This window comes from Corvus brachyrhynchos, unplaced genomic scaffold, assembly GCF_000691975.1.
Source record: "Corvus brachyrhynchos isolate BGI_N302 unplaced genomic scaffold, ASM69197v1 scaffold661, whole genome shotgun sequence".
Taxonomy (NCBI): Eukaryota; Metazoa; Chordata; class Aves; order Passeriformes; family Corvidae; genus Corvus; species Corvus brachyrhynchos.
Genome location: NW_008236246.1, coordinates 607,931 through 627,663, shown reverse-complemented (window position 1 = coordinate 627,663; position 19,733 = coordinate 607,931). Strand labels below are relative to the sequence as shown.

Sequence of the window (19,733 nt, the reverse complement as noted above, 5' to 3'; positions counted from 1 at the left end):
CCCGGACCCTCGGAGCAGTTCCCTTTCCCTGCTGCTCCCAGCACATCCACGGCGCAGACACTCGCTGCCCAAGTAACCATAAGAAGCAAAAAACTCGATCCATTAGAAAAGGTTTAATGAAAATACCCTGGGTGGCCCAGTGAGCTTTTGAGTATTGCTGAGAACACAAGAGTGAACTCCAGGGGTTCTGACGAGAACTTACTTTTCTGCCTGAAGTTGCTGCTGCTCCAGCTCCAGGAACGACAGCGGCCCCGATGTTTTACAGAGCAGGAGGTGCTGCTCAGGAGAGGCCGGGTGTCTCCCATCTCCCTGGGAGAAATCCCGGGCATTGACAGGTCAGCCTTGCAGCAGCTGCTGGGACTTGGCTTTCTGTTGTGCCTACAGCAGCGTGGGCTGCTGTGGAAAAAGAAATGTTGTTGTGTGTCTTGGCAGAATAGGGGCCTGTGGGTGAGTAGCCGAGTCCTTGCTGCCGTGAGCTCCCACTGCCCTGGGCAGTCCAGAGCAGGCAGTCCAGCTGTTAGTGGTCACCTGCCGCAAACATAGGGATGCTGGATGCTGTTCTAAAGTGTGTAAAAGATTGTTCCCAGCAGTGAGGGAATGACTGATCCCAAAACCCTTGTAATCTTTCTGGTGGTGAATATGCCTTCTTGCTCTTCTGTAACAGCAAAGGGTATGAATCTGTCCTGCTATCCTGTTTGTTTGAAAGGCCCCTATGCCCCTTCTCTGCCCCACTGGGGAGCCTCTCTTGCTCCCCTCTACTGGGATGTGAGCCCGCTTGCTCACCGCATTCTTCCTGGTGGTTTTTAATCTTTTGATGTCTTTTCTTTATTCCTTTGTTAACCTTGTTTATACTGCTTCCTCCAAATTTGTCTCAAAACCCACCTGTTGGCTCCAGCTGATGTTGTGGTTGGAGGCCCTGAGGTAGGCTGGGGTGTGTAATGTGGCAGGTGCACACAAGTGCGGAGCTGTGCTTTCTGCTGGGGGCTAGAGTGCTTTGGTGTTGGCTCCTTGGGTGAAAACTCATCAGCGCTCATGCCGTGCTGGGGGTGAAGGGTGCTTTCCCTGCTTTATTGAGACATCAGCATGCAAAAGGGGAGCGGGAAGGGGCGGGTGTCTGGGTGTGGATATCTGAAGAGGATGAAGAGCTGGTGTGACGCAGCAGGACGAGGCAGAAGTGCTCGGCTTTGGACGAGGTAAGACGTATGCAGGAGTCATTAAGGTATTTTTGGTTTTCTCTTTTTGTAGAAGAGGGGTTTAACTGCAGCTGTTTGAAGTGTGCAGATAGAAAATGCTGTGATGTCGTGGAAGGCAGCTGAAGGCTTTGTTTATTGCTGAAGTACCAGGTAATTGCCTGACTGAAATGACGAGCTGGTGTCTAGTTTTATTTAGGACTTGCCAGGAGGCTGGTTGCTTCTAGCAGGGAAGGAGCATCAGGTGTCCAGGCCACGCTGGACATGTGCAGCCGGTCTGGGGAGTCAGAGACTCTCAGTGCTGAACATGGGCAGCAGGATGGGATGGCCAGGAGTCCCTCAGCATGGGGGAGAGGGCTGTGGAGAGCTCTCAGTGTAGAGGGCAGATGGTGCTGGGTCTACCGGCTTGTGGGTTTTCTTATACAAAGTTTCCTTCTGTGAGATCTGACATCTTGTTTCTATTAAGCTGAAACTGTTGAGAGTTGGATGAGAAATTGCTCAAGCATTCTGCTTTTTGTAAACATCTCAACTTTGCCCTAAGAACAGTTCTTTTGCTATCCACTGCACACTGTGTCCTGCAGTAACTGATAATTTCTCTGTGACAGACCACTAATGAATGCATGTCTTTAGTTCCCTGGGTTCCTGGATGTACAGAGGGGAGACCTTGGGCCAGTGGGGTCTGGAGGCAGTGCTGTGGGTTTCCCAAGTGTTCTCATGTTGCTGGCAGTGGATGTTTCATGTGGTGTGCAGTGTGCTGCATGCTGAACACAGATGATGAGTGGGGCTTTCTGGCTGACCTCTTTGGGCACAGGGAAGGGATTTTCTCATCCTTGTCACTTGTGGCATGAAGGAGGGTGTGGATAAAGCAAGGAGGAGAATGGATGAGGAAGTGCCAGTTATCACATTTCCAAGCAGCCATCAGTAATGCTGCTTTGGCTGTTGGAGCAAATCTGCCTGCAGAGCCCTGGAAAACCAGAGTTTCCTGTGTTAACAGGATTTGTCTTGGTTAGGAGGGTCTGACCTTGTAGACTTCTGGTGAAAAATGCCCTGCTGTTGTTTTCTATCTGAAGGAGGACAAAGAGCAGGGAAGGTGGGACATCCAGGCAATTGGTCACACCAGGATCACACCGACAGCATGCAGGGTCTTACCTTTTCCTGATTCTCCTCCCCATCCCACCAGAGCAGCAAGTGACTGCGTGGGACTGAGTTCCTGGCTGGGGTTAATCCACTACACTCCTTCTTGGGGCTTCCAAGAGGTGCTCCAGCACTGCCTTGTGACAGTCTGAGCAGCAGCTGCAGCCCGAGAGCTCCGTGTTAGGGAAAGGAATACCAAGTGGTTGAGAAAAACACTGCTCACCAAGTGTGGGGTGCAGAGGGTTGAGATTATGACAGATCTGAACAGAGCGTATTAAAATATGAATATTGTGGCCAGCAGACCTAGGGAAGTGATTCTTTCCCTGTACTGGTTGGGCCACTGGTTGTGCCACACCCTGAGTGTTGTGTCCAGTTCTGGGCCCCCCCAGTTTAGGAAGAATCTTGAGGTGCTGGAACGTGTCCAGAGAAGGGCAACAAGGCTGGTGAGGGGTCTGGAACTCAAGCCTTATGAGGAGTGGCTGAGGGAGCTGGAGTTGTTTAGCCTGGAGAAGAGGAGGCTCAGGGGAGACCTTACCACTCTCTACAGCTACCTGAAAGGAGGATGCAGCCAGGTGAGGGTTGGTCTCTTGCCCCAGGCAACAAGTGACAGGACAAGAGGACACAACCTTAAGCTGTACCTGGGTAAGTTTAATCTATACATTAGGAAAAAATCCTTAACAGAAAGAGTGATTGGGCATTGGGATGGCCCAGGGAGGTGGTGGAGTCACCATCCATGGAGGTGTTGAAAAAAAGATTGGATGTGGCACTTAGTGCCATGGTTCAGTTGATAAGGTGATGTTAGGTCATAGGTTGGACTTGATGATCTCAAAGGTCTTTTCCAACCTAGTTAATTCCATGATTCTGTGTGAAAAATAAGTCATTAGAAGCGTTCATTATATTAGTTCAATAGTTGCTGGTCACAATGTTGATTTATTTGCTCTCAGAGTTGTGTCATTGAATACATGCTGGTCTGGGCATCACCAAGGGTGTTTTTCATCTTAGAATCGTGGAGGGCTTGGGTTGGAACCGACCTTAAAGGTCATCTCATTCCACCCCCTCCCATGGGCGAGGACACCGTCCACTGTCCCAGGCTGCTCCAAGCCCTGTCCAACCTGGCCTTGAACAATTGAACAATTCCAGCTTCTCTGGCCAACCTGTGTCAGGGCTCACCAGCCTCACAGGGAAGAATTTTTTCCTAATACCCTCTGTTCTAACACTGCCCTCTGTCAGTTTAAAACCATTGCCCCTTGTCCTGACGGTGTCTGCTCTTATAAAAAGTCTCTCTCCTTCCTTTTTCTAAGTCCCCTTAAGGTACTGGAAGGCTTCAATGAGGTCTCTCCACAGACTTCCCTTCTCCAGGCTGAGCAGCCGCAGCTCTCAGCCTGTCTCCATAGCAGAGGTGCACCAGCACTGCTTGTCTGAGCAGCAGCTGCAGCCCAAGAGCTCTGTGTTAGGGAAAGGAATACCAAGTGGTTGAGAGAAACACTGCTCACCAGCAGCTCAAACATCACATGCCTTTAATATTTTGTGGATTATGAATAATTAAATGATTCAGATGAGAGTATGTAGTGCATCAAGTGGGGCTTTATAGCCTTGTTTTCTGTTCAGTTTTATGTTGAGAGGCTAATAGAAAACTGATCTCAGGGTGATTAACTGCTGCAGAAAAAGTATTTTCTCATGATAATGTTTGCTGTCACTGTTGTACCGGGGATGGTGAGAAAAATGACATAGACCTCAATCCAGGAAGGAAATGGAATTATATAAATGAGTTTGGAAATCAATAAATAACCTGGTTCACTTGAATGGCATAAGGTTATTGGTCCTTTGACCATCAACTTCTTGGAATGATTGGTTAAACCCTACAACACCCATTTCAGAATATTTCTCCAGTCAGTAACACAACAATACTGCATAACAATCTTGCACCTGCAAGAGAAAGGATTGGTTTATAAAAACCTCTCACTGTTTAGCATGTGTGTGAAAGTAAGACTTTCACATGGATACTGGCAGAAAGCTGGAAAATTTCTCTGCATCAAGCTTTCAGCATCCACAGTTTGCTGTCATAGTGAGGCTGAAACCATTTAGCTCAAGGGCAAGGCTTGCAGACAGAGTTAGTAGAAGTAGGTATGATAGAGCATATTATCTCTCTCTGTCTCCAGACTTGTCCTGCCTGTGCTCTTAGACTGCTGTGGCTACTGCAGAGTACCTGCACTGGAAGTTTAGCTGTGTGTTGTGAAGGGGACTTTTAATAATTTATTAAAAATGACAGCAAAATATCTTTGCAAAATAGAAGAATTAGTCTCAACAAAATTAGAACATGTTTTAAACTGCAGTGATTTTGCTGTTGGAGTTGAAATTAATTTGTGTAAAGTTCAAGTTAGTTTGACAAAATTAAACTTCTAATACAGAGTTGACTAACTGCCAGAAATTTTTATAAAAATTGTTTGCTGTGACTCTGACATTTTAGTTTAAGGAAGTTTTTCATCCTTAAAAAATGTCAGTTATTCAGATGCTGCATGTTGTCTTTCCCATAAGTTTGAAGGACTTATCTCCAGGTGTGGCTTATAAAATTTTTTTCATCAGTTTTGTGGTGGTTTTATTTCTAAGTTCTGTGTAAGTGGGAGCAGCACTTACACTGCTCTACAGATGTGTTCTGTAGCTATTTGTTCCCTTCCTTCCATACTTGATTTTAGAAGGATAGATACTTTCAATATTTTTCTGAAAAAATTGCAGTCTTCTTCCGTCAGCGAATATCAAAGTAATGTGAACTTGCACAAGTACTTCCCTATGTACTGCAGATTGGGAAGGGAAGTGCATTGCAGGCTTTGCTCTCAGTGGCTCTTTTTCCTTCCTAGCTGCCCAGCTGAGCGACTGGAAGTGCTGGCGTGCCTGACACAGCTGCGACAGCAGCACTTGGAGGTGATGAAGGTAATCCATGCTATGGGGACATCGTGGCCAGGTCCTGCCTCAAGCCCTGCACAGGGCCCTGCTCCCCTTCTCTTCCTCCCCCCTCTTGGCTGGGTGCTGCCCACCCAAGCAGCACAGCAGCAAACTCTGGGCCCTTGGTAGTGGTGGTCTGTGAAAAAGCACATTAACTAGAAGAAATACTAGAATCATCATGTGGAAGCTTTTGGTGGGCACCTGCAGGTTGTGAGGGATTGAATGAGCAGAAGAGCCATTTGACATGTGTTGGAGAAGCTCTCCTTTCACATCCCTCTGTGTAGAGCCTCCCCTTGGTTTATTTTATTCGTTTTTCCCCAGGCCTGGGTTAACAGACTCCTCCTTGCTTTCACTGTTTGCTGTGTCCAGCTGTTTCTCCCAGTGGTGTGTGTTGGTTTAACTGGGGCCAGGGCTGCACACATTCTGTAGTAGTCTGCATATCTGCTAGAGCCCTCCCAGCTCAGTGACCAAGGGTAGAGAGCACAGGAAAACCTTATTTGCCTCAGTATTTTACCAAGATGTGTGTGTGATGGAATGGTTTTGCCTGCAGTTTGACAGCAAGGATTAAATGTGTTTACGTTCTCTACCGAGTCCCTGTGGTTACTGAGATCTCTCTAAAAATATGTGCTAATCAGGAATAACTTCTTTCATATTTTAGTTATCTTGAGGGTTTGCATTTTTTTTTATGAAAAAAGTAACAATCATAATTTCCACACAGCAAAATTGCATTTAATTTTAAAAGCATGAGCAATATCCGGCCAAACACTTTTATTGGATATCTCAGACATGTATTGCAGTATCCTGCTTTAATTGGAGTAGCAGATTAATAAAGACAGCAGTTTTCACACGTGTTAAGTTTTGGAATTGCACATGTGGAGATAACATTTTTAGGGATTTTGACTTCACTTCCCTTGCTATGAGAAATAGGCAGCTTTATCTTTTTGGTGTCAAGCTTTAGTAGTTCTCCAAGATAAATTTGGTTGTGCAGAGAAGCTGAGGATGCCCCATGCCTGGAAGTTTTCAAGGCCAGATTGGACAGGGCTTGGAGCAACCTGGTCTAGTGGAAGATGTCCCTGCCCATGGCATGGGGTTGGAACAAGGTGATCTTTAAGGTCCCTTCCAACCCCAGACATCCTATGATGTTGTGATAGATCTTGATATTGGGTTGGCAGGATGTGTCTGTTTTACAGAAGGTGAACATTCTCTGCCACCAAATGCCTGACCATTCTAGATGTCCTTTACATTTTTATATGCCTGTTTCTTTTCAAAGTCAAATTTTAAATGTTAATTACACCTTTTTTTTTCTTTTTCTTCTGTAGGTTTTTAACGATCCTATTCATGGGCACATTGAAATGCATCCCCTGCTTGTTCAGATCATTGACACCCCTCAATTCCAGCGCCTCCGGTACATCAAGCAGCTGGGTGGCACGTACTTTGTTTTTCCAGGAGCCTCTCACAACCGCTTTGAACACTCCCTAGGGTAAGCTGGTGATTCTGGCCCATGCATCTCTGGCATCTGGATATCCCTGAGCTTGGTACCACTGCAGTGGAGTGCCAGTCAAGGGTCATTGCTGTCTGAGCATTGGTGAAAACTGCTGGGGGGCCATTTCTGGTCTCAAATGTTCCTGGATATCCCATGTGATTGTGGGCTGTTCCCTTGAACGTCTTTTAATAAAGACAGATAAAGAAACCTACAAGATGGATCAATGTTAGATTTCCTCCCCACCCTTTATTATTCTAAGAATAATGTTAGCTAAAAACTGTAAGTGCTTTATGTTCCCCCAGTCAAAATACAAGTTTTAAAGCATAAACTTAGTAAGGGTACCAGGGCTGCTCTGTATGATCTGCCAGACAGTTGTAATCCCCACACATCATCCAGCACAGCTAAAATCCATTTGATCTGTAATGTTTGCCTTTGTAGATAGATGTGCTTCATGCAACCAATGGCAGGTTGTCAGCCTGATAGCTGTAATTCAGTTAAGCAGAAATATGATGGACACAAGGTTATGTAGAGTGTTGCTAGGTCATTTACACTCCTCAGGGAAGGTAATGAGTGACAAATTTGAGCTTGTTTTAAGGGTATATCCCAAGGTGCAGTGAAATTAAGCTAGTAAGTGGTTTTTATTCAGCTGATCTGGCCAGCCTAAAGTTGCTTTTGTTGGTGCTGAAATGTTGTGGAGTAAGTCTGCCTTACTTATAATGAGATTCAAATGACTGTTCGCAAAAGGGTCAGATAAATGAGGCAGCCTGGACTGACTGCATCTGGTAAACCAAAAAGACAGAAATGTCTTCACAACAGAAGTCTGAAAACTCCAGTTTTATCAGCAACTTTTCTTTTGAACAGTTCTGTTGATCTATAGAGTTAAATTTAGGACAGATGTCGCGACGGAGGGAGAGCCCGGACGCTCAATATGAGTGATCAGCAAGCTTCCGTTTATTGATCAGTCGTGGATAACAGATATAGTGTGACTAATGAGGCTTATGCATATTCCAAAAGGCGCAAGCTGAGTGGTTTACGGCACTGCCGCCGACCCCTCCCTCTAGTTCTACCTTTGTGGTCAGCAAGTCCCTCTTTCCCATGCCTAAGTCCCTCTTTTTCCCATGCCCCGACCATAAGATGTCTATTGTTAACTGTACTGCTCACCAAGGCCAGCATGTCCCCGCTGTATCAGCATAAGGCCTTGGTCAGCAGCAGAGGGTCCATGCATCCTTTCTCACATAGCTCAGCTATTATACAAGATGAGTGCGATGTTCTGCTAAATCATGCTCTGTAAGCTGCAAAGGGAGGACGTAGCCAATTCTCTACAGACAGATGTTCTCCACCTGTATACAATTTCAAAGATTTCTACAGTGTTACAAATAGAAGAAGTGAGCTTTGTGTGCTTATTGGTCTAGTGAAAAACCGTCGAACAGTGAAATTTGGACTAATGAAAGGTATTACTTCATCTGAGAAAGCCTTGTCTTGCTTTAAGCTGTTCTGCAAGGGGACCTCTTGAGGCAAGTAGAAAAAGAGGTTTGTTTAGAGGTTATGAACAGTTTATGTGCCATATATTTGCTCCTGCTGGTTTTGTGTCATGAGAACAGAGGGTCCCATTCAATTAAATAAAATTTCAAATCTAAAATGAATGAGAAGTGAGAAATAATTGTCATGAGCTATTATTAGAGCAGCAGTTTGAAAAAAGAAGCAAATGCTTTGGTGACTGTTGTGGACCTCTGCACTTTGCCCTGACTGGAATTCAAGGATTCTGTGTAAGCTGAGGTGCTTCAAGATTCTCACTGTCAGTGGTGCACTGCTGTTCCCTTACACAGCTACTGTTTGTGTGTTATGAAATACTGCAGGATGCTGTAGAGCCTCTGTTTTTTGGGCATGGTATTCCATGGTTTTTTGCTTTCAGAGGACTAAAACTCTACTACAAGAAGTAGCTTGTCATTCTTCGCAGGTCAGGGTTTGGGTATTTGTTGTATGCTGCCTCTCAGACAAGGGCTGTGACTTAATGGAGCAAACAGAATAGGGGAACTTCTCTTTTTCTCTTTTTCTGTTCATCCTAAACCACTGCTATATTCCTTTCCTCTTGCAACAGGGTTGGCTACCTTGCAGGATATCTGGTTCGTACACTGAAGGAGAGACAACCAGAACTGGATATAACCCAGCGAGACATCCTCTGTGTAGAAATTGCTGGGCTTTGTCATGATTTGGGTAAGGAACACCTGAGATGGGTTGTTGCTCTTGGAAAGCTAACCAGGATGAAAAGCTGGCTGTGAGGTCAGAACATGTGAGCTGTTTTGGGTTGCTCATTGCATGGCCATATTCCAAGACAGGTTTTATCTGTTCTGTTTGTTCTGGAGTACGTCTGTGGAGACAGTTCCACTTCGTGAATCTGCAGCCATTCTTAGCTAGTGTTTTGTCTTGTTTCCAAATGGCGCTTAAAGTTCTGCTCTCAGTGGCTGAAGCGTCCACTTCCTTCTGTGATTTATCCAGGTCTCTTAAAACATTTCAGAATGAAAATTAGTGTTCCTTTCAAAAATTGTAACGTTTATTTCATAACTACTTCTTTTCTTCAGAGCTGACACAGAGTAAATAGTATGTTCAGTGTTGCTGCAGTACTTGCCTGTGGTGTAGGTGCTGGAACTGGCTGTTAAGTGCAGTAGTACTTAAGGTATCTTAGGAAAGTGTACTTTTTATATCTGAGTCTTCCTCATAGATGATGTACTAGTTTGAAAACAAACCAGTGGGAGGCACTAAGTCAGAATAACAATTTAATGGAAATTAAAGAAAAGGTGAAAAAAAAAGGTAAAAGAAAACACTGTCAAACTGACAGAGTCAAGGTACAACCTGACACCCTGTTAGGCAGGGTGGTGGTAGCAGTCTGGTAGAATGGTGGCTGCAGTCCTCTGAAGCGGTGATCCTGTAGTAAAACAGTCTGCTCTTCCTCAGGAAGTCCAGTGGTGGCTGTGTAGCTCCTGTCCTCTGGAAATCCAGTGGGAAGCCAGTGTCTCTGGTGTTCAGCCTCAGATTATATCCACGATGGGATGCTTGGTTCCTCCCTCTGGGTGGAGCATCTCACAATGGGGTAACGAGTCATGAGGCAAAGTGTTGATTAGGCTCATTAACAGAAGATAGTCCGGAGGGAGTTATCTCTGAGTCAGGCGGCAGGACAATGATGGGCAATTAACAGAAAGATAGTCTGGGGGGAGGAGGCAAGGAAACACTGCCCCACCTGATTTCAACGGCTGATGGGGATGGTAATAGAATACACTGCAACCCAGGACATTATCCACCCCTTATTCTATTACCATCTACATTATCCCAAATCAATACCTTCTTAAACTCTAAAACACACATACATATATATATATATATATACACAGTGAAATCTACACACCGTTCTCACCTAAGATTAGGTCTCCTTGTGGTACACAACGGGTTTCCCCATCTTTCTGCATTACCCACCAAGTGCAACCAGGTCCTTGAGCAAAGACAATCCCACGGATGGGTTTGCCTTTGCCTGAGGTGGGATTAATCCAAACAGTCTTTCCTAAAATACCTCTCAGGTGTACCACAGGGACTGCAGTCCTCTGAAGCAGTGATCCTGTAGTAAAAGAGTCTGCTCTTCCTCAGGAAGTCCAATGGTGGCTTTGTATCTCCTGTCCTCTGGAAATCCAGTGGGAAGCCAGTGTCTCTGGTGTTCAGCCTCAGATTATATCCACGATGGGATGCTTGGTTCCTCCCTCTGGGTGGAGCATCTCACAATGGGGTAACGAGTCATGAGGCAAAGTGTTGATTGGGCTCATTAACAGAAGATAGTCCGGAGGGAGTTATCTCTGAGTCAGGCGGCAGGACAATGATGGGCCATTAACAGAAAGATAGTCTGGGGGGAGGAGGCAAGGAAACACTGCCCCACCTGATTTCAACAGCTGATGGGGATGGTAATAGAATACACTGCAACCCAGGACAGATGATGAATAAGGAATTATCTGGATGGTTGCACTCAGAGAGTTGTGGTTACAGGCTCGATGTCCAGGTGGAGCCCAGTGATGAGGGGCCTGTGTGGGGACTGGCACTGTTGGATATCTCTGTCCGTGATGGGGACAGTGGGATCGATGCACCCTTGGGCAGTTTGCCAACAACACTGAGCTGTGTGGTGGGGTCACACGCTGGAGGGAAGGGATGGGGCATCCAGAGGGACCTGGACAGGCTGGAGGGGCAGAGGGTAGATGAGAGCAGCCCTCAGGAGAAGAACTTGGGGGCATTGGTGGGTAAGAGCTGGACAGGCCCAGAGGCAGCCAAGAGCCCTGATGTGCCGGGCTGATCCCCAGCATGGGCAGAGGTGAGGGGAGAAATCTACCCCACTGCCTTGCTCAGGTGAGACCCCACCTGCAGAGCTGCTCCAGCCCTGGGGTCAACATAAGGATGTGGTGCTGCTGGAGCGAGGCTGTCATGGCAGAGACTGACACACGACACACACTTATTGTTATCCAAAGCCATAAGAAGCAAAAGGTTTTTATTATTCTCAGCTATTACTCTTACTTGACAATTACTGTGGCTTATTGTGATTGGCTGCTTAACAAACAATGACAGGGCTGTCTAAAGAACAATGACCATTCAAACAGCAATACAATTAGCTAGACAAGCAATTAGTTACATATTATATGCAAGTTTCTTCTTGTATACTCTTGATGTTCCATAGCAAGAACATCTTCTTTCACTGATTATCTTCTTAGCTATCACTGTGGCTTTCACTGTGACTGCAGTTTCTCACAGGTAGATTTTGACTGTTTTTAAGTCAAACTCTGTGAGGCCTTCAGACCAGCTGTCAGCCTCATCAGGTCCCACACGGGGCCTTGGAGATGCACCAAGGGCTGGAGCTCCTCTGCTCTGGACCCAGGCTGGAAGAGCTGGGGGTGTTCAGCCTGGAGGAGAAAAGGCTCCAGAGAGACCTTAGACCACCTGAGAGGGGTTCCAGGAGAGCTAAGAGGGACTTTGGATAGAGGGACAGGACAAGGGGGAATGGCCTTAAGCTGAAGGAATCTAGATTTAAGATTGCATAGTGGGAAGAAAATCCTCCCTGTGAGGGTGGGCAGGCCCTGGCACAGGGTGCCAGAGAAGCTGTGGCTGCCCCTGGATCCCTGGAAGTGTCCAAGGCCAGGCTTGACAGGGCTTGGAGCAACCTGGGATAGTAGAAGGTGTCCTTGCCCATGGCAGGGGGCTGAATGAGATGATCTTTAAGGTCTGTTCCAACCCAAACCAGTCTAATACTCATGATATGTCAAGAAAAGTCAAATACAAGAGAATTCAGATCCTAAGCTTGCTCAAGAAATATTTGCTGGCAACTATGTCTCAGACTAAACCCGTGTCATCTTTTTATTTAAGGTCATGGGCCATTTTCACACATGTTTGATGGAAGATTTATTCCACTCACTCGTCCAGATTTGAAGTGGAAGGTAGGCTTTTCACTATTAAAGTAAAAATACAAACCTGAAATTTTTAGAGGCAGAGTAATTAAAGAGTTCCAGTGCTTGTGAGGCTATAGTGGTCATTTGGCCTTACCTTATTGCATCATTTTGATGGCTTAATTGACAACCAGAAGATTGTTTTCTAGTCTTGTGATGATATCCTTGTTAGGGCTGCACTGATCATTTCTGGCCAGCATTGTGCCTTAAAATGTGTATTGAGAGCTTTCTGCAGAATATATTTTACAGATGCAAAATACCAACTGGCAGCTTCCTTTCCAGTATAATGTTTTAGTCCAAGTCCAGGATATTCAGTAGTGTTTAGAATTCAAACTTTGCAAAATTTTGAATAGAATTTCAATGGTTGTTTGCTGTGAATGAAATGCAACACAGTCCTTTCAAGCCTCTCTCTGCTTGTAATTTCTAAGCAAAATCATCTGAGTAAACTGGTTAATCTTCTACACAGCAAAACTGATTATTTTGTCTTTTAGCATTGTAACTGCCTTGCTACTGTTTGTCAACACACAGAATTAACAGCTCTCTGCTGAAGAGTGTGTTTCTGTACTCTGTAGACTGGGTGATTTGGTGTTCTGTTTAATGTAAAATTACTAGGAAAGCACCCAGCTGCTGCACTTCACACCAGCCTGCCCATGTGCCTGGCTAGGAAGTGCTGCTGACTTGGAGTAAAGCTGTGGCACTGCACGAAAGATGCTTAAACTATGTAATACAACATTTGGATTGTTTTTTTCACAGCATGAAACTGCTTCTGTTCAAATGTTTGAGCACTTGATCACTTCCAATAAACTAGAAGAAGTCATGAAGTCGTATGGTCTTGTCCTGGAAGAAGATATGCTCTTCATCAAGGAACAAATAGGAGGGCCTATAGATGAAACTTCCTGTGTGACATCAGTGAGTCAGTGTACTGCTCCTGTGATTATGGCAAGAAATGTCTTTATTTTGCTGAAAGAATAGCTAATTTTGGCTTCTGCTGTATGTTACTTCTAGCCCCATGATGTTCTGAGAATCTTGTCACAATTGATGCTGGAGGAGTGTAGTGTTTATTTCTTACAGTGCTGGCAGGTGTGTTAATGTCCTTACAGCTCCCTGAGAATTCTTGCTCAAAAGCCTTCAGATCAGAGGAAAGCTGTAGAAAGTTACCTGTATTTAGGGAACCTAACTGGTGACTGGGATCCGCTCAAGGGTACTGAAGGAGTTGGAAGAAGTGCTCACCAAGCTACTTTCCATCATTTACCTGCAGTCCTGGGTGGTCCCACTTGGCTGGAAATCAGCAAATATGACTCCATGTACAAGGGTCAGAAGGATGATCCAGGGAACTACAGGGCTATCTGACCTGGTGCTACTAGGGAAGGTCATGGAGCAGATCATCATGAGTGCCATCCTGCAGCACGTACAGGACAACCAGGGAACCAGGCCCAGCCAGCCTGGGTCTAGGAAATGCAGGTCATGCTCCACTGAAGAGCAGGAAGACTCTACAGAGGGATCTGGACAGGTTGGATCGATGTGCCCAGGCCAGTTGTGTGAAGTTCCACAATACCAAGTGCTGAGTCCTGCTACAGGCTGGGGGCAGGGCAGCTGGAAAGTGGCTAGGCAGAAAACAGATGCTGTTTGGTTGACAATGGCTGAAAATGAGCCAGATGTGTCCAGATGGGCAAGAGGCCAATGGTACATGGCCTGTACCAGCCATAGCATGGCCAGCAGGACCAGGACAGTGACGGTCCCTCTGTGCTGGGCACTACTGAGGCCACAAGTCAAATTCTGGGTTCAGTTTTGGGCCCCTCACTTGAAGAAAGACCCTGAGGTGCGATGGAGAAGGGCAGTAGAGCTGGGGAAGGGTCTGGAGCACAAGTGTGATGAGGAGCAGCTGAGGGAGCTAGGGGGGCTTGGCCTGGAGTAAAGGAAGCCTCCCTCAGTCTGGATAGCAAAACTGGGCACTGGTAGAGATGAGGCAGTGAGCAATCCAAGCCTGGCCCAAGCCACATCAGCCTTGATGACAGCAGCAAAATGCTTGGATTTATTGCAGTAGCAAACATAGAGGCAGGAGTAAGACTTGAAGAAATTAGTTGCTTCAAGAGGCAAGTAAGAAGAGATGGTGGTTGTTAATCATTGTAAAAGTTCTCTCTCCTCGTTTTACGCTTTACAGCCTTTGTCATCTCTTCAAGGACACTCATTCAGTGAGCTCCAGAATAAAGAACTGGTAGCAGCTGAAGTCAGTGGAAGGTCTGTCAGGACAATCTGGTCCTAATCAGAATTTATATGTAGTCCCAAACAAGTAACCCACAAATGTTCACACTTGCCCATTATTTTCTGCTGCAGGAGTGGGTAGCAATCCCACAGCAAATACAAGGAACTTGGCGTAGTGAAATCCAGTCTGAGATCCTATAGGAAGAGGACATTCATTTACAAAATCTGCAAACTGATTTTTATCCTGTTGGGCTTGTTTGCACATAAATCTTGGTACCTGCCACTAGCATTGATCTTGTGCCAGGTTCTTTCCCCATGTCTGGTTTGCCTTGTTTGGATTCTGTACCTGTTTTCCAGCAGGATACCAGGAAGAGGAGTGCCACACATGATTCATGGCAGCAGCCTTCTGGTGTTAGGCAGCAGATTGCACTGGCAGGCTGTGCACTGTGGTGCAGGCCTCTGTCGTGATACAGACAACGGGTGTCCAGGCACCAGACATAAACAGTGTCCTGAACACGTGCCAGTAGCAGAGCTCTTTGTGATCATGGTATTTTTATCCATGATGTGCTTCCTTCCTGCTGCTTGCACATTTCTGTTGCTATTCACATCAGTGCAGGTAACATGGAAGCCATGTTTGCATACAATGTTTTCCACTTCCAGAATTTCGAGGTCACTTTATGGCATTTTTTTAGCTGAAGGATCTTTAAATTTTCAAGAAAATGTGCAACTTGTGTCTTATTATTTTGGTGTTCATTTCCTGCTTGCCTTATGGCTGAATTGTCCCTTGTGAGGTAGCAGTTTAAGTAGCTGACTGTTAAACAATTTTTGTTTAAAACATCTAAGTAAGTGTTTTAAAACTCTGTTCTCTAAAGTTGTAGATTGCAGAAGACTGCAAGACAGCGACATGTTTGTGTGTTTAATTCCCTGAGAATTAAATAATTCCAAATTTTCCCCTCTTTGTTGCTGTGCTTTTTTTTTTTTTTTTTTTTTTTTTTTTTTTTTTTTTTTGCATTTCAAAGCTGCAGGCTTTCTTTTAGTAGAATAATGGGCAATGAATACTTGTGTTCATGGGTTTTATTCTTCCTGAGATTCTGAGAAGACCGCTGCTTAGGCCCTGTTCTGGATTTCCAATGCCTGGTAGCATTTGGGAGTTCTTTCTTTGTCTTTTGTGTTCTTTGCTACCTCAGTGTTGGAAGTTTGTCACAGGCAAAGTCAAAGTGTATTCCCACTGTCTTTAAAAAGCTGTTTTGACATGCTGGCACGGTTTAATTTCTTATTGTTTCTGATGTTTTTCTTCCCACCTCCCCTGTCAGTGGCCCTACCGTGGTCGACCAAAGGAGAAAAGTTTCCTCTATGAGATAGTAGCTAACAAAAAAAATGGCATTGACGTTGACAAGTGGGATTATTTTGCAAGGTACAAATCTTACATTTTATTATGAATTCCTATTCACAAACTGCTACTGTATATACAAATATGATCATACTGTTAAACACTCTGTGGAATATTTTCAGGGACTGCCATCACCTGGGAATCCCAAATAATTTTGACTATAAGCGATTGCTTATCTTCACTCGGGTCTGTGAAGTGAAAAACCAGAAGCACATCTGTACCCGTGACAAGGTGAGCAGCGTGTGGAGCCCGGGGGGTCAGAGCGCCGGGGGGCACACGGGGGAGCTGCACCCCATGGCTGGGGTTCCTGGGGGTCCTGCCTCATGCTCCCTTAGCCCAAGAGGGGGAGAAGTAGTTGCTGCTCTGAAAGCTTTTCTCAGAAGCTGCTGTTTGGGGGAGGGACAGAGAAAGCCACTGTTTGAAAGGATTTGTGGGAGGCCCTGCCAGGGGAGACTCTACAGACCTGTCAGATCTGCATGATTCTGCTCCAGGTCTTCTGGGCAGGAAGCGAATGTGGCTGTGGTGAGGGGCTGCTAAAGGGGTGAGGGGTCTTCTTCACTGCCAGGCTGCCTGGGGTCACTCTCAGCACTCTGCTCTCCCATGGTGGCCTGAGCCAGGTTCAAAATTTGGAAATTGTGAATAATCATTCTGCTTTCTGCTGTGAATGGGGGGAGACAACTAATTTGATTAATTGATTTATTGCCTTAATTTTCCTAGTAAGACAGTGGCAAAAGTAAATGCTGATAGGGTTTTTTTGATTCAGGAAGTTGGAAATTTGTACGAGATGTTCCATACCCGGTATTGCCTGCACCGGAGAGCATATCAGCATAAGACTGGCAACATCATTGAAATAATGCAAGTATATTTTCCTTTCCTTCCTTTTCAATTTATTTTTAAATTATTGAAACAATCTATATCCATTTGGAATATTCAGATAATCTATAAGGTGTGACATAGAATAAAAGCCACTTCTGATTCTTGTGGAAAGACTTAGTACTTAGAGTATCATAGAGGCTGTGGTTAAGAAAGCAAGCAAAAACAGAGAGAGGAGGACAAAAACATCCTTCCATGTGAAATTAAATTAGAGGAAAATTACCAAAGGCCTGAAGGAGCACAGTGCCAGGGTGTGCTTAAACCATTTAAACTGCTGACAGCTGAAGTCAAATCCTTATCTGCAAGTTAGAGACCACTTAGCTCAAACTGGCTGGTTACTAGAGGAAGGTTACTAACAGAGTAAAGTCATGAATGGGCTCATGTAGCTCAGCTGAGGCCTGGCTTTGTGTTTATATAATGCAAGATTTGTTCAGGACCAACTCATCTGGCTACCTGCTGTTTTACCTCTCTTGTCTATAGAATTTTCCATATAACGTTATTGTTTTTAGTTTTCTTGAAAACCAGAAATACTCCAAATATTTTTTCCTTAGGGTCTTGTCTGCTGGGTAACTGTCTGTTGAGTTTGGAAAAAAGGAATGTGAAGGATTACACAGGACAAGAGTGATTTGGATTGCTTTCATTTCATAAATTTTAGCTCCTGATTTAAGGATCCTCTAAAATTCAGACTAAAAATGCTCAGGTTTGACAGTACCTACCTACATATGAGGAGTAAAACATATTTTTTAGTTTAGAAAAACTCAGATCTTGGCTTCCCACAATTATAGCAGCCTTTCCAAAAGAATGTCCAAGCTGGAAATGACAGCAAGACATCTTTAGAACATAATATTTTCCCATCTGAACATAGTACATGTTTGTGATGCTTCCCCTTTACAATGCTTTTTACCCTCTCAGCTAACTCGGGAAACAAGGAATCTGTAAAAGGGTGTGGTTATCTGTGAGGCAGCCGCTGTTTGCAGGGTTCTGCAGTTGTCTCAGCAGTTAAACACAGTCTGAAGCAGAACAAAGTGAACTTGCTCATTCATCTGAAGGTTACATTCTCATCTGAACCCGTCTGCAGTAAATCTCTGTTGAAATGTGCAGTGGCAGCATGGAGATAAGATGTTGCAGTGATCAGTGTCTGCTGTGTGCTGGGGATACAGCTTCATCTGGTGTCTTCTGTTTATAACATACTAATTTGTTTCTTTTTTGCCTGTTGACCAGTGAGGTGTTTCAAAATGTTATTTTCATAAAGTCGTAATTTTGTCTCAAACTAGGATTACAGAAGCCTTTCAAAAAGCAGACAAATTTTTTGAAATAAGAGGCTCTGGAGGGAAAGTGTATCACATTTCTACAGCAATGGAGGACATGGAAGCCTACACTAAACTAACTGGTAAGAGGTCTCAGAATTACTTTTTTAAGTAAAAGAGCAGGAGTATCTGTTAAAATGCTGTTTTTACAGCATTTTGTGAACAGAAGGTGGGGCAGGCCTGGGCTGTCTAATCCTTGTGCTCTCAGATCTTGCTGGGAGAGCAAGATCTTCTAGTTTAAATTGCTTTTATGTTAAGAGAGAGAAAGAAGCACCAACTTTATGTTCCACATACATTCAGATTCAGCAGTGTTAGAAGATCCTGCCCGTGCCCTGAGTTTGTTGCACTTGTCATGAGTGGGATGTAAGTGAGCTCTAAGTGATACTGCAGGTGGCTCTCTCAGGTGGAGAAGTACTGGATGTGTGTTGTGGTGTGAAGCTATTCCCAAAGCAGGTTCCAAACGGCTCTTGCAGGCTCTCAGGGTTGCTGCCTCCTGGTCTGTGCTGTGGGGCCCCAGGTTGTGTTCAGAGCTGCAGAGTGGGCCAGGCAACCCTGCTGCTCCGAGGCTCTGTGCTTGGCTCTGTGCGTGCAGGGCAGGGGTGCTGCAGGCCCTGCTCAGGGCTGCTCCTGATTACTGGCAGCTCTTGCAGCACCTGTCACCTACAACTCACCAGGACTTCCAAGTCAACTTTCCTGAGTTTCCATCACCAAGCCTTAGCTGACCAACAGAGTCAGCTAAGAACCTCTATCTTTGGTCCATGGATGAGGTGACAGGGCCTGAGGGCACTGTTGCAGAGAATCCTGTGTGCCTTAGCCTTTGTGATGCTAAAGGCCTTCTGCTGGCAGTCCTTCATATGCCACAGCCGTCTGCAGTCTGACCACACACCTGCTGAGGTGAGGAGCTGTGTGTCCCCTCTGTCATTGTGTGCCTCTGCTCAGGGCAGGACAAGGCAGGGCAGTAGCTGTTGGAGAACACAAATTGCAGTGCTGAGCAAAGGAAGGCTGGGCAGAAAGCAAAGAACTGAGGTGAAGTTGTTCCTGGGCTGGGCCTGTTCCTGGGGGCTGGCTGGCCTGGTGGGTCCTGCTGTGACTGCCTGCTTACCTGTGGTACCTGGTGGGGAGCACAACTCAGGGCAAGGACAGCAGGCTGTGCCCAGCCTCTCACAGTCTGCCATGGCAAGGAGCTGCTTGCTGGGACCATCTGTTCAGCAAGGAGAGTGGTGTGAGGAATGTACCAGCATCAGATGTACAGTGGAGCATGAATGACGAGTATGTTCTCCTCTTAAACCTCCTTCCTGCCTCTAGTGCTGTCAGAGGTTAGGATTTTCCCTTCTTCTCTCTTTCTTTCTTTTTCACTCAGGGAATTTTCTCCCATTTGCTGCCTAAGAGATGGGAACAACAGATACGTAAGAGGGACAAAAGATGTAGCCAAGGAGGAGAGGGAAGGGTGCAGTTTGCTATCCTCTCTGAGGTGGGGGCTTTCTCTTGGGAAGGGCAGAGATTTTGGCTGGGGGGTGAGGGGCCGGGCTCAGCTCTTCGCGCTCAGGACCAGAGGTGCGATGGCCGGGCTGCTGCTGTGGGGAGAATTTGCTGCCACCGCGGAGTTCTGTCCTGCGCTGCTTTCTCCTTACTGGGGGTGAGCTTCTGCTCTCAAGTGCAGCTGTTGAACTGGGACCTTTCCAACGCCCGACCTCACTGGGAGGAGGACCCCGACCCCGTTCCCGGAGGGAGCAGCTCCCGGCTGCT

At 45.7% G+C, this 19,733-nt stretch overlaps 1 protein-coding gene across 1 annotated transcript in view; it reads left to right on the top strand.

Moving 5' to 3' along the window:
- Positions 1 to 138: 138 nt before the first annotated feature.
- The window catches only part of SAMHD1 (SAM and HD domain containing deoxynucleoside triphosphate triphosphohydrolase 1), a gene marked incomplete at its 5' end in the record, with an annotated part of 28,925 nt that continues 9,330 nt past the window's right edge, over positions 139 to 19,733 (top strand). The window contains 10 exons of the mRNA XM_017746940.1: positions 139 to 335; positions 5,180 to 5,252; positions 6,584 to 6,744; positions 8,846 to 8,961; positions 12,136 to 12,206; positions 12,969 to 13,124; positions 15,731 to 15,831; positions 15,930 to 16,038; positions 16,571 to 16,662; positions 17,955 to 18,070. Coding sequence (XP_017602429.1) covers positions 139 to 335; positions 5,180 to 5,252; positions 6,584 to 6,744; positions 8,846 to 8,961; positions 12,136 to 12,206; positions 12,969 to 13,124; positions 15,731 to 15,831; positions 15,930 to 16,038; positions 16,571 to 16,662; positions 17,955 to 18,070 — 1,192 coding nt within the window. The remainder of the gene's footprint in view (positions 336 to 5,179; positions 5,253 to 6,583; positions 6,745 to 8,845; positions 8,962 to 12,135; positions 12,207 to 12,968; positions 13,125 to 15,730; positions 15,832 to 15,929; positions 16,039 to 16,570; positions 16,663 to 17,954; positions 18,071 to 19,733) is intronic.